General features: G+C 43.2%; 1 protein-coding gene across 2 annotated transcripts in view; it reads right to left on the reverse strand.

Moving 5' to 3' along the window:
- Nucleotides 1-3,043: 3,043 nt before the first annotated feature.
- banp (BTG3 associated nuclear protein) overlaps nt 3,044-13,099 on the reverse strand; it is a 36,228-nt gene continuing 26,172 nt past the window's right edge. The window contains exons 13-15 of one of the 2 annotated variants that reach the window (XR_013504353.1): nt 10,934-11,074; nt 6,961-7,107; nt 3,044-4,612 (exon numbers count right to left, since the gene is read on the reverse strand). Coding sequence is in view for 1 of the 2 variants with exons in the window: in XM_071913160.2 (XP_071769261.1) it covers nt 7,018-7,107; nt 10,934-11,074 (231 nt within the window). In the remaining variant the exon portion in view is untranslated. Of the gene's footprint in view, nt 4,613-6,058; nt 7,108-10,933; nt 11,075-13,099 lie in introns of those variants that run through there. The other variant, XM_071913160.2, reaches the window with a different exon arrangement.

The raw sequence follows: 13,099 nt of genomic DNA on the forward strand, positions 1-13,099 counted from the left end.
CGACCTCTCGCCGTTCCTCCACCACTCCACTGCTGTGTCAGACGCAGGTCTTGAACGCCTCCTGCAAACACTTTGCTTGAGGCATGCCTGCTGACTCAATCCAACCCTGCTGATCTCTCCACATCTTGCACTTTCTCTGAACGAGCAAACTCGCTATCTCTCTGCGTTGCTGTCATTCATCCAGTCTGCCAAGCCAGGGACTCGACTGAAGACTCATTACAAGGCTGACTAGCTCTTGCTCTCTAGTCATTCTGGCTGCAGGCTTGCTCGTGCAGACTGGGGTTAAGTGAGTCACTAAATGGTTTGGCCTGTGATTGTGTGCTTATTGTAAAGGGCACAACCCCCAAGTCAGTCTGGGAGTCTCTCTAGTGCACCACCAACAGCCCATAGGCGGCAAGTCGCTCTCAGTCATTTTAAGCTCTATAAACACTCACACATACTAAAAACACAAACCCTTTCTGCGGTTGTTCCCAGTCTCTTCATATCTGACCCATATAAAAACTTTGTAAGCACTCCTCCTTCTGAGAATTTGAGAGTCTTGATAGATTAATGTCTGAATATAACCAGAGATGGTGTGATGCCGTGTCAGACACTAGTCTTTAACAGCTCCAGAAATCTCTGAGTCCCTGTTTTCCTGGGCCGACCTCCTGGTACGGTCGGACCGGAGGAAAACATGCTCCGAGATATCGACAATTTTTGGCTCCGGGCAAGGCCTTGTACTGCATGCCACATCTGGCATAATCATATTTGTAACCATAACAAAGATAGGAGGAGGTAAATCAAACACAGCCCCTCTCAGAGCACTTAGACTTTTGCTCAATGAAAAGCAAATTGGAGTTTCCTTTCATCACGTGAGAGCTTTCTGGCGTTAACAAACAAGCACTCGTTCTCCCATGGAATCAGAGCCGGGCTCATTCCAAGCTGGATGACCTCTCCGAGTCCCGCACTGCTCAGAAAACAAAGGACCATTCTATATTAGGCATCTATCATCTAAAAATACACAGCAAGATGCGGTCATTCCGGTCTCTGACCTATATGGTAGGAACAATACATGTCAATCTGGATCTGTCAGAGAGTCGTCATCCGCCAGCTGCCAAAGAGCATCCCATGATGAGCAGAGAGAAACAGCAGAGGCAAAAGATGCACAGTAACCTAGCAGGGTTGCAGGTATTTACAGCCAGGTCCACGTACAGACTGTGAAATATACATAGCCTACAACTATTGATCTTCAACCAGCAGAAATCCTGTATGAAAGCATGGATCAGAATGTACAGACAGGCTGAGAGCCAGTGCTGATCTTACTGAGTTTCCTGCAGTTTACAGTAAACAGTAGGGTCTCAATAAAACTAGTAATTAATTTGCTCATAACGTCATAAGATGCTAATAAAACGTATTACAGTTAGTTGCTCAAAAAGACCACAGAGTTCATTCAATACATGCCTCTGGTTCAGACACTTCATATCTGGGAATACAATAACATTGTTTACCAGTTGTTGACTACAACACTGTGGCTCATAAAATAGGCATGGCCTCATAGCCTTCCAAGACATAATTTCTTTCGCCCTCTCCTCCCCCTCCATCCCTAAACACTGATAACATTCCGTTCAAATGATGTTCACATGTATCTAGTTTGTAAGCAATTATAACAAGCAAAGGCAGTGGTTCCCAAAGTTGGGTCCAGGAGCCCCCAGGGGTCCTGGAGGGGTGTTGCACGGGGCAGCAAACCAAAATTACATTTTTCACGATTATTTCATCCACAAGTTAACAATAGGAGACAATGTATAGGAATTTTTAATCAAATAGGGATCCATGGTGCAATGCATCTCTACTCATTCTTGCCATTAAAAAGTTTGGGAACATGTGCGCTAAGGTATAAGTATGTGCCTTAAAATAGACTTGGGTTGAGAGACGATACCAGCAGCCAAATGCTAGCAAAGACTGTAAAACCAAAGCGTCGGGCTGCAGAGAAACAGATTTGAATGCATCGCACGAGCCTGTCAAAAGTAGTTACAGCCTCACGTCATCACGTCTGAAGTTCACCTTCAGGACATCGGCGTGATCGGCGTTTCAATGACACCGTGAACACGGTGCCGTCAATAAAGATTCAACTTACCTTCGACGCTAGAAAACATTCAAGCGAAGATCCGCGCTGTCATCTCACAGAACTTTTTTTTTTTTTTTTTTGCAAAAGCGGTGACCAGGAAGCATTTTGCAGCCGCTGTCTGGATGAGATGTATCCCTCCTCTCTCCCATCTGCATGGTCCCTTCACGGCAGGAGTACCTCCCATCAACGCATCAGCTGTCGCCTTTACGCACCGAGTGACCAGTTTTTTGTGAATTTCTTTATTTCTAAATTATTCCTTGCGGCTTCTGATTGATTTCTCATTTATCATATTTAATGCTATAACGAGTTACACTATAAATGGCAATATTCATCCTTCGAAACAGCTGTTTCTACAGAAAAAAGCACAGGTGCTGGTCCGAGTAATGACCAAATTCATTCATCCATTATACAGCACTTAAAAGCGCTTTGCCTCGTCCTTAGCAGCGCAAGGCTAATAACTTGGCAGTGCTAAGGCTGCTATTAAAATGACAGGAGTAGCAATATGCTCACTGATCAAATTAAGACTAGAGACCATGCTGCATTTCCAAAAACAACAAATCTTTTTTTTTTTTTTTTTTTTTTTTTTATAGATTAGATTAGATTAGAGTTTAGTGGTTGCTGTGGAGGAACTGTCATTGCAACAGCAGAGATCAGGATATAGATAAGAATTAGACAAATTGAGAGTAGCCTATGGAAGATAATACAATAAGAAATGACAACAGTTGAAAAGATTGATAATAATACAGCAGTTAAAGTTATTGATATTGAAGTTTGAAGCAAGTGTGCATCAGTGGCTATTCACATTATTAGGTGTATGATGGGAAAACATGCCCTGCATAGAAATGTGTCCACGCATAATTACCATATATGGAGGTAACATGCTTTAGCCTAAATGGTAAAGTTTAAGTGGATTAAGTATTGAAGCAGAGATTAAGGTATAAATAACATTTTATTAACATTTTGACCTTAATTATGCTCTGTGCATGAATAACTAGTACTGACAACCTAAAGAAGAGCAAATCAACATGTTTCAAGTTCCTGAACCCTATTAACACATGCTGTGTAAATGGATAACTAATACATTTTTAAATACTTAAGAACAAATCAGCAGTTAACACATTAAAGCAAAAACAAATTAAAATATATTATTCTTGTTGTCCTGTTAACTGTGACAAGGTATATAGTATACATTTTCCAGTTCAGAAATCTAAGCAGTACTAGGAGGAGAGTCAAACAAACATGAATTCACAAAATCAACCTCCCATCCATTGTCAATGGATCTCCAAAAAGTGTGTCTTAGTGGCACATCACTAATAAGATTAAAGACTTGGTTGCCTGGTTTCTAGCTTTGGGATAAAGGTATAGGTGCTATCTGTGCTTGAATTGTCTTGAAATAATATATAAATCCTGTTTTGGACGGATTTTCCTATGAAGTAGCATTGAAAGATTTAAAGATGTCTGCAGCTCTCAGATTAATAGAATTCGTCTTCCTCCATGCATTAAACAATACTTGAACGTTTCCATTCTGGAAGGAGTTTATTGCTGGACCCTCCTTGATCCTCCTCCCTCCTTGTCCATCATCAACAGATGTTCATTTGTCATGCTGGACTAACTATCTTAAACCCCAAAACTGTTTCTTTATGACTGTTCTGTGCATGGGGACATCAAGAGTAATATTGTGAAACAAAAGCAAAGCAAAACAAAAAAACAACTTATGATGGGGGATGATCTGATAGGCCTCAGGAAAGTAATTCTAACAGCTTGTCATATTTTATTGAGCAGCCTTAGGGCAGTTAAATGAATGTCTAAAGCTAGGATCTTTGGCGGTTTAACATCCCAAAAACCAAGATCCAGCAGCCCTCACCATTTAATGATGCGTGTAACAACCAGCCATGCTGCTCAGCTTCCCTGACTCTGGTTCAAGACTCGCTGCTGTCCCTAGCCAATTTAAGACTACAGCAAAACATACACCCAGGGTCCCATGACTCAATGATTATGATACAAAACCTGTTGTTTACATGCAGCAGGAAACACAATCAAAGGCTGGAGATGTCTCTAAAGGCAAACATGGCATGTCTTGCTCGTGACCTCTGGAATATTCAGCATGTGAGAGATATGAAACAAGTGTTGAGGAAATGTGTATACACTGTAAACTGTGACCCCTCTGCTCTGGTATAATCTGTCCGCTGGCCGGAGAAAGATACACGGCTCTGCGGAGCTTTGTTTCCCCAAGATTAACAATTGCTGATTTATGATCCTGGAGGCACATTGCGTTTGGACATTTTTGATCCAAAAAATATGCTCATCTTTACACACCCCAAGATAACTCTTCCAGCGTTGTAAAAATTCGAGCAGGGGGAAGCTCAGCAACAAACCATCCACAGCATGTGAACCCCAGCCAATGTGAAAGACAGCCGAGCAGAGCGGAGCGGTGCAGAGCAGAGGTTGGTACTCGCGTCCTGCGGTGGGTGCCAGCAGACCTGCCGTCACTGCAGGAGGAACACAAGGCTGTTGAAAGAAGGAAGGGAAAGATTCACTCTCTGGTCTCTGTCCATCACTCTACTCCTTCTCCCCACACATACATTCTCCTTCCAAACAATCTCATCGCTTCATCTATCATTCGTTTCTGTTTTCAGCGAGCTATCTCAGAGGCAGCCTGAGAGAGGGCCCGTCGCTATGGTAACCACTCCAGGCTCTGGACGGCACCCAGGGTTGTAAAAGTGAAGGGCCTGGGCCGTTACGACCAGGGTAGGTTTCCTTCAGTTAAAGAGAGCAGGAGATGTGTAAGCCCGAGATTTAATGGAGGGGTCAGTGGGGGGGACAAGCCAACATTTGCCTTCAGCTACAATGTCAAAAGAGTGTGGGACAGGGATGCAAACACTAACCCGCTAGTCCATGGCCACTACATTTTAGACCAGGCTAGTATAAAATTTGAAAGGGGGGTAAATGGAATTTAATATGGCTTCCAATTGAACCAACACAGCAGTCTGGTGTCTAAAATCCTTCCATCTCTAGTGTGGGATGATGAGATGAGGAAGGGGGGGGGGGAGGAAGAGTGGGAGACAGAGAGGAAAGGGTCAGTAGAGAGAGGCAAATGAGGAGAAGAGGCAATGTAAAGTCAGAGAGAGCAACAGACTGAAAGGAAACAAAAGGAAGCAGCCAAGATCATGGATCATTGTTTTATCGAGTTCAATTTGTCGACCGGTTCTTTCCTCCAAAATACACTATTACATCACACTGTGCGTGGGAAACGTCCCCAAACTAACACAGAGCTCCAGAGAGTCTCACTTATCTCTAACTGCCGCCTCCAAAGAAATTCATCATTAGTGCAGCATCACTCCTACATCACTTGAATAGAGACACTCTCTGTCTCATTACTGGAAGAAAAACAGAAACATACAATGGGCACTGCACTGCTTTTGATGGAAGATAAGTGCAAGGGGACAAGTGGTTTTGAACAAAAAATATGGAAACAGATCTCAGGTGCTGCCTTCACATCACACATTCATTACTTAGAAGAATTGCACGCTTCTTAATGAACAAAATCTTCTCAAGCAGTTACGCTTCATAAATTGTTTTGATTGGACCAACATATTGATTACTGTCTTTTGACAGATTCTCATGAAGTCCAAATAAATCTAATCTATTTTGTTCTCAGATTCTCAGGGTTGCATAGTAATAGATGTCTATACAGTAGCAAGGTCCTATGGTTATGGAAGGACAGGCAAAATATATTCATGTCTACAATTGGAAATCATCAGCTCAACATGAAACAAGACCTCAAAACCAAACTGTCTCATTTCAAGCTATTTCTAAAATATCTCCTCAAGAGCCTACTTCTAGTGAATGAAAGCAATACTTGTCTTGAAGCCTTTGAAGCCATTTTGCTGACCACTGTTTATGGCAAGAAAGAGAATACAGTAACAAACCAAAAAACCCCACACTTTTATGGCAACCACAAAATATTTTATTCACATGAATGTATCTTTCACAGAGACACAGCAGGGGGGAACAGAACAACTTAAAGGTTTTCTTGGTATTCTACAAGTAACTTGTACTGTCTACCACTGGCACCATTTCATCTATTTCATGGTCTTCTACCTCCAAAATTAAAGCGCCCCAAAGATTTCAGCATGTTACAATGAGATAAATCAAACAAACAAACAAACAAACAAACAAAGCAATGTGGCTAAACAAATATGAAAAAAAGCTGAATAAAGTGAAGGAAGGTGGGGTTCGTAGTTCGTACCCTGGAGACACTGTACGGAGTGAATCAAGGAGAGTGACAGGAAACCAAATTAATCACAACCAAGAGTAGCTGTCCTCAGCTAAATCTACTTTCCACTGCAGTCCGACATGACAAGAAATGACGAGAAAAGGAGCACAGTACTGGCTGTTTGAGGTGGGATTCAGGGGTTTTACAAAACCCGCAGGGGGGTTTCAGGGTTAGCCAAGCAGCTTAACTCCAAATAGCTCTACTATTTTCCAACGTTGATGTAAACAAGCGTGTGTGCTGATGAAGTGGCGGGGTGATGGTCTGCCTAAGCAGCATCCTCTATTGATGGAGTATAATCCCACTGTGTATTCTGTGGTGGGCCAGGTCCTTCTGGCGATGAAAACACCAGAAGAACCACAGTTGATTTTGGAGCATCATGGTCTTTTCAAGTTCTCTGTGAACATTTCCACATTGCGACATTTGGTTGGCAATGAGTGGAGTAGTTGCAGGAAAAAAACCAATAGAAAGAAATGCCTCTCCACTCTATTGATGAAAGACCTTCTGTATTTGTTTAAAAAGGCTTTTTGATTTGATTGTAAGAACTGTATTCATTTGTTGACCTCTGGCGTTCCATTCTCACTTGTTTAGCCATGCTGTAGGGCAGAGTTCGGGGCCGAGCTGAACACAGACGGGGCTCTCAGGTAGCGACAGAGGTGACGATCTGCACCACCTCCCCGTTCTCTCCCTGGATGGTACCCTGGATGGCCTCTTTCACCTCCATGTCCGCCTGCAGGGCCGGGGACACAGAAGACACAGGAGGGGAGGGAGGAGGAGAGAGGAGAAAGACACAGGGAGATAAGAGGGAAGAGAGTTAAGTAAAACAAGGCAACAGTAAACATGCTGTTTCCCACAAATAACGCAGTCCCCGTCTGGGCTGATGGGTAACTAATACCGTTTGTCACCTTGTTTTGACCTGTACAGTCAAAGTACAGTCTCCTTACTGCTAGGGCAACCAGTGTCATTTTTTAAGAGTTGCACCATTCACCCAAAGTTTAAAAAAACCCGATCAGTGGTGTCTGAGATATTACACGTGAGGAAGGGACGCATGAATGAACAAACAGATGGAGACTAATTCATAGTCTCCGCCCCAATTTCATCATGGGGGACAACAACAGTGAATGGAACAAATATGGAAGGAGCAGTGAAAGAAGGGGGAGAACAGGGAAGAAATAATAGGGAATAGATCGGAGAGCAGGGGATGAGAAAAGAAGCAGAGTGACAGGCGTAGAGAGACAAGACAAGCAATAAGCTATTTGTGTTTTAGGGTGCTCAGACTGTCTCTGTGCTGTTTGTTAGACAGAGGGAGGTATTGTGTGGGTAAACCCCCTAAAAAGATGAGAGGTTCATGACTCAGTCCTGGAGGATGACCATGAAGAGTGACTCACTCCTTCCTCAAATGCACGCCAAAGGTTCCCTCAAACACACCTGCAGCTTTTAATCCTCCCTCCAGCCCAGTGTGCTGTCACTAGACAACAGCATTGACTGGAGCACAGCTGCACCGCAGCAGCACACACAATGCAACAACACAAAGTTGGGCCGACATACTGTAACCATTGGTGGTAAAGGAAGCCAAGTAAAGCTCATATGGATTCATGTTTTTAAGTGAGCATTTGAAACATCAGCTGTGTTGAACCACACCATCATAGCACAGGCCTCGTTCTCCATTTGGGAATGCTGATGGATAATGGATCCCTTGCCTTGGCTGTAGAGGCTTTTCAAAGACTGCTATGGCATTTTGGAAGTGCTGTGCCCAGACCAGGGTATCGGTGCAACCTCGTCCCAGCTTTAGACCTGACTTGGGGGTGAACACTCTTAAGTCAAAACTCTTTCATAAGTTACACCCAACCTAGGAAAAGCAACCCTTGCTGTACAGAAATATCATTGTGTCTGTTGTGCACTATTTGATGTAGTTTGTGTAATGGAAACTATTAAATAAAGAGAGAGGAAAAATGCAGAGATAAATAAATACAAAAGCCTAAGTAATTTTTCAAGAACTTGTATAAATGCTACCATATGTTTGGAAACAGATGAGAGTGATTCTCTCGATTCAACACTTTTCAGAAAGGGGGGAAAAATCAGCACTAAACTTCCTCTGACCTTTGAACTAAAAGTCATAGAAACATTTATACACTGCGAGAGCAAAAACCCGACAGTGATAATAGCACACTGTGCCAGGCAGGCCAAGTCATGTTTCTACGATCCCACATGGGACACTTCAATGTCCAATGTTTTTTTGCTACAGTACAGATGGGTCAATGCTACATATGTATCTTAGTACCTTCCCAACCTATTTCATTGTGTATCAAAGCCTTACACCATTTTGGACTGAAGCCTAATGTAATTCTGCTGTTTAAAGTTCAAGTAAGGTTTGATCAGTAGAGATCAAGTTGTTCACAAGCAGTTTCACTCTGTCCTTGTGCATGTCCATATGTCCTTACTGAACCCGAGCTCCGATGAACAGCAAACTGGTGATTGATCAGACCTGGTAAACTTTGTTGATTTCTGTCAAGATCTGTGTACAATCAAACATTAGGAAAAAAATGAGTTCTTTATAGATCTAAAACCCATTCAAACGAAATCAGTCGAGTAAACACAGTTTGACTGCTTGCTGCGCCAAGCAAGATGGAGCACAGACCTCGGAATACAGTGCATGGGGCGGCAATCATTGCGAATGCTCATGAATTCACAAATAAATAGTGTATCAGGGTTCTGGGTGTATGACCTGCACCAAAGGAATTAATCTATATAGGATGCCTTAACTACATCCATTCTGTCAGGGGCAAGGAGCCCGTTACCTAGACAACAAACAACAACAAAGGGACAACAAGTGTTATCGACAGGGCAAAGTTTTAAATAGAAAATCCCAAAACCTGATGTGTGGCTGGTCTGGACATTTGCTCTCCGCATGTCTTGCAGGGAAGCGAATATGATCAATCACACTACAAACTGTGCAAGGAGATCCAAATCAGGATGGAAGTGGTATTTTACACAGCCACAAATTATTTGAAGGGCCAAGCTGTTTAAGGTCCTCTCTGTTTACACTGCCACAGCACGAGAATGCCTTTACTCACATCAGAAATAGAAGGTACCCATAACAGAATGTGACTTGGGGGAAAGTGAGCAGTAAGAAGAAAATGTGACATTCAATATGGTTGGGGAAAACAAAAGAGGAGAGAACAATGGAAAAGTGCTGTTCTTTTATATTCCTGGCAGCGCCCAGCTGACCACTTCAAAGGCCCCCGCAGTGGGTGCCTGTGCACCATTCTTTATTTAACACATGGCTTTTGCTCAACGAGCTCAACCATCAAGGGATTTAAAGCTAATCTACTAATTATTACTTTTCTTCTTGTAACACTCCATCCATGCATTTTATCACGTTAAATTACTGTTTACACAAAACACCATAGGGACTGGGAGTTAGGTGCATTTGATTTAAGTGAAATCATGACAACAGGGCAAAAAGCAGACAGCATTGTACCTGCAAGTAGTTAAGCTAAATTAGAGAAATTGCATTCATATTTCAGTTTCAACATGACACTAATTATCAGTGAAATATTACAGAACACAGCCTCATTATGAAGTTGATTAAACCATTATAGTACAAAAGTAGGTAGGTGTCGGCTCCAGCAACCAGAATGCTTTGGCTGCTTGTTGGGGAAAAGTAGAGAGATTCTGATCTCCCAAAGAGCTGTTATTAATACAGCTGGACCAGGACTAAGGAATTATACTCTCAGGTTCTCTCTTACGTCTCTTTGTCAATCTGTCACAGGCATCTCCTCTCTCTCAAAAAAAGAAAAATATAATATAATAAAACAAATGCACATACCCACCTACCTGTATAACATAAAGAACACTACATCCAAGTTAAAATTTAAAATGATAATCAAATCAGAAGCCTGTTACATAGTTTAGTTAGTTTAGAACTAACTAAATGTAATGAGTTTACAGATTTTACATAATTTGGCACCCAAAAACACAAATGTATAATGCAGGTATTATTATTCAATATACAAAGAATTTGCTACTTGGGTTGGTAGAGTATGTATTTTTCACTACAGCGAAATCACATTGACTACACATTTCAGTGTAGTACCCCCCCCCCCCACCACCACCACCACCACCCTTTGCTACCATATCCATTTAGCTGAGCAGTGAGAACGCCTCCCCAGCTCACTCCATTGTTAACCAGGACTTGTATCTGCTTGTTCAGCCCTTCTGCATGAGCACTCAGTATATATGTAGTATACCGTATATACTAATGGCATCTCAGAGGGAACGATTACTGATCTCCTTCAGATAGAGGAGAAGAGGAGAGGAGGTGGGGAGCTCAGTTATTTATTATGGTTAGTTTCAAAAACAAACGCATGTGAAGTGTGATTGGTGTAGATTAGTACTAGGGTCTGTTTCACCTCAAACAGAGGGGATAGTTACAGGCCCTTGGAACGCTCCCCAGTTACAAACTATTTACATGTGTCTGTGTACACACACGTGTATGGCAGCTTGTTAAGAGTGTGGTTGTGTGTCTGTGTGTGTGTGTGTGTGTGTGTCTTTACCTGTACGGCAGCAGTGTGATCTGCGACGGGGGCTAGTTGGACGTACTGCACTTGGATGTCGGGGGGAAGCGGGGAGCCTTCTACTGCTGTGGCCCCCCCATCAGCTGATGCCACCGCTATCAGCTGAGCTCCACGCAAAACCTGGGACAGAGAGGGAGGGAGGAAAGGAGAGAGAGAGGGGGAAAGAGAGAGCAGGAAAAAGAACATCAACCATCAGCAACATATTTAGTGCATTATCAACACTAACATCCTCATTTTTCCCCTTCCTATAGCCTCATTTCCCCTGTGTAAATGACAATAGATCTGAATGAAAGCGTCTGCCTCGACCTCAACCAGCCTGCTAGTAGTTTAAAGAGCAACGATCTGGCCAGCGCTGAAATGAACTGCACTCCACTGGAAATAAAAAACAATTTAAAAACAAACAGCAGAAAGCCTCATTTATGTCCTATCTGATGTGTTTATGTTCTTTTATTGATTACAGCCATCAGTGTGTACAAACGCAGTGCCACACACACACACAAACCGAGTAACTTTGTGGCAAGGAAAGAGTCACGCGGTTATATCCGAGTGACGTAAATAAACAGTTCACTCCCGCTTCTCTCACTCCCTTCTCCATCCCTTTCTCTGTTTATACATCAAGTTGGATAGGAACTTTATGGTCCATTCAATTCAATTATATTTTTACGAGTTTTGTTTTCCTGAGCTGCATAACATGATATGCTAGTTAGGCTTGGCTTTATTTGGTTTCAATTCATTCAAGTCACATTGAGAAAAAAAATAAATTTGGCACAGGATGGAGAGAGGGATCGAAGGGGGATCCTAATCTCCCACAATGTTGAACGTCAGCCAGGCGACATGAGAATGCGATGGTTTCAATGCAATAATTACAGAGCAGCACAGAGCAGCGCAGTGCAGCTGGAGTGCTGTTGCGTATTCCTATAGCTTGTTGAGGTTATTCCTATAGATAGGCCACAACCACAAATGCACAGAGGATTGCATGTATGTACATACACTTGTACGAGGACACACACACACACACACGCGCATACGCAGATGCTCTGGGATTTGCAGAGCATTACTGTCTAATTGGATAGCATAACTCGCATGTGACAACAGAGATACAAATCCAACATACAATCATGCTGTCGACACAGACACACAGAAAGACAAATGGAGGGAAACATTCACTCAGCTGTGTGCCTGTGCCGGCTCATTTTATTCACACAGAGGTCAGAGACCACTCTGGTAAGTGTGGCTCAAGGCTCTCCAGAAATAAGTTGAAGTTTCTCACAGGAGTTAGGCATTGCTGGTTTGAAATGAAGCCATGCCAACACTTAATGACAGCATGTTCCCATTTATGATTCTCTCACAGTTTCATGGCTCTGTCTCTGAACACAGGCCTCTCCTCTTCCTCTTCCAGTGTCTCCTGTCTAGCGGGTTTCATGTGTGTCCTGTCTCTGTGTGCGTCAATGTATTTTGTGCGCTTCCTCTGCCTTGTGATGTGAGGTCTCCGTCTTCAGCTCAGTCTCCTTCCAGCTCCGGTACAGGCTGGGACCGGCTGGGGACATGCCCAACAGACACTCAGAATTTGAGGGAGAATATGCAAGCCTGCAGAAAAACCCAAACCTCATAAACCTCAATTACAGATGATGTTTGTTGCCCCCTAACCCTTCCAATTCCTGAGTCCCAAACTCCCTCCCAACCTCCAGTCCGGCCTTGGCTTTGAAGTTCTGAGTCAGTGACGAGCCCCAAGAGTTCAGTTAACCCCCCAGTACCCACCGGCTTGCCTTGTCATCTACGAGACTTCGCCAGTTTCACCACAGAATGTGCCGCCTCAGCACCATAATGCACCAGGCCGAGCCGGCCCGATGGAAGACATTAGTACAGGCTGTCTCCCTGACTCACCCGATCAGACAACCAGCAGATGTCAAGCTCAGACATGGATAATAGTTGGGTGAGCTACAGTCTCAATGTGCAGGAGGACTGCAGGACCTGGGACAAATGAATCATAGCGTTGATGACCCATGAACACATTCACTGATCAATGGGAACATTAGCCTGGATGATTACAACAGTCATCAGACAGCGAAGGCGCACACACATACTTGAAATACACGCTCCTTGCCTCAAAAACAAACAACCCATGCCAACAGCGCCCAGTCGGAG

Source organism: Centroberyx gerrardi, chromosome 4 (assembly GCF_048128805.1).
Source record: "Centroberyx gerrardi isolate f3 chromosome 4, fCenGer3.hap1.cur.20231027, whole genome shotgun sequence".
NCBI classification, from domain to species: Eukaryota; Metazoa; Chordata; class Actinopteri; order Beryciformes; family Berycidae; genus Centroberyx; species Centroberyx gerrardi.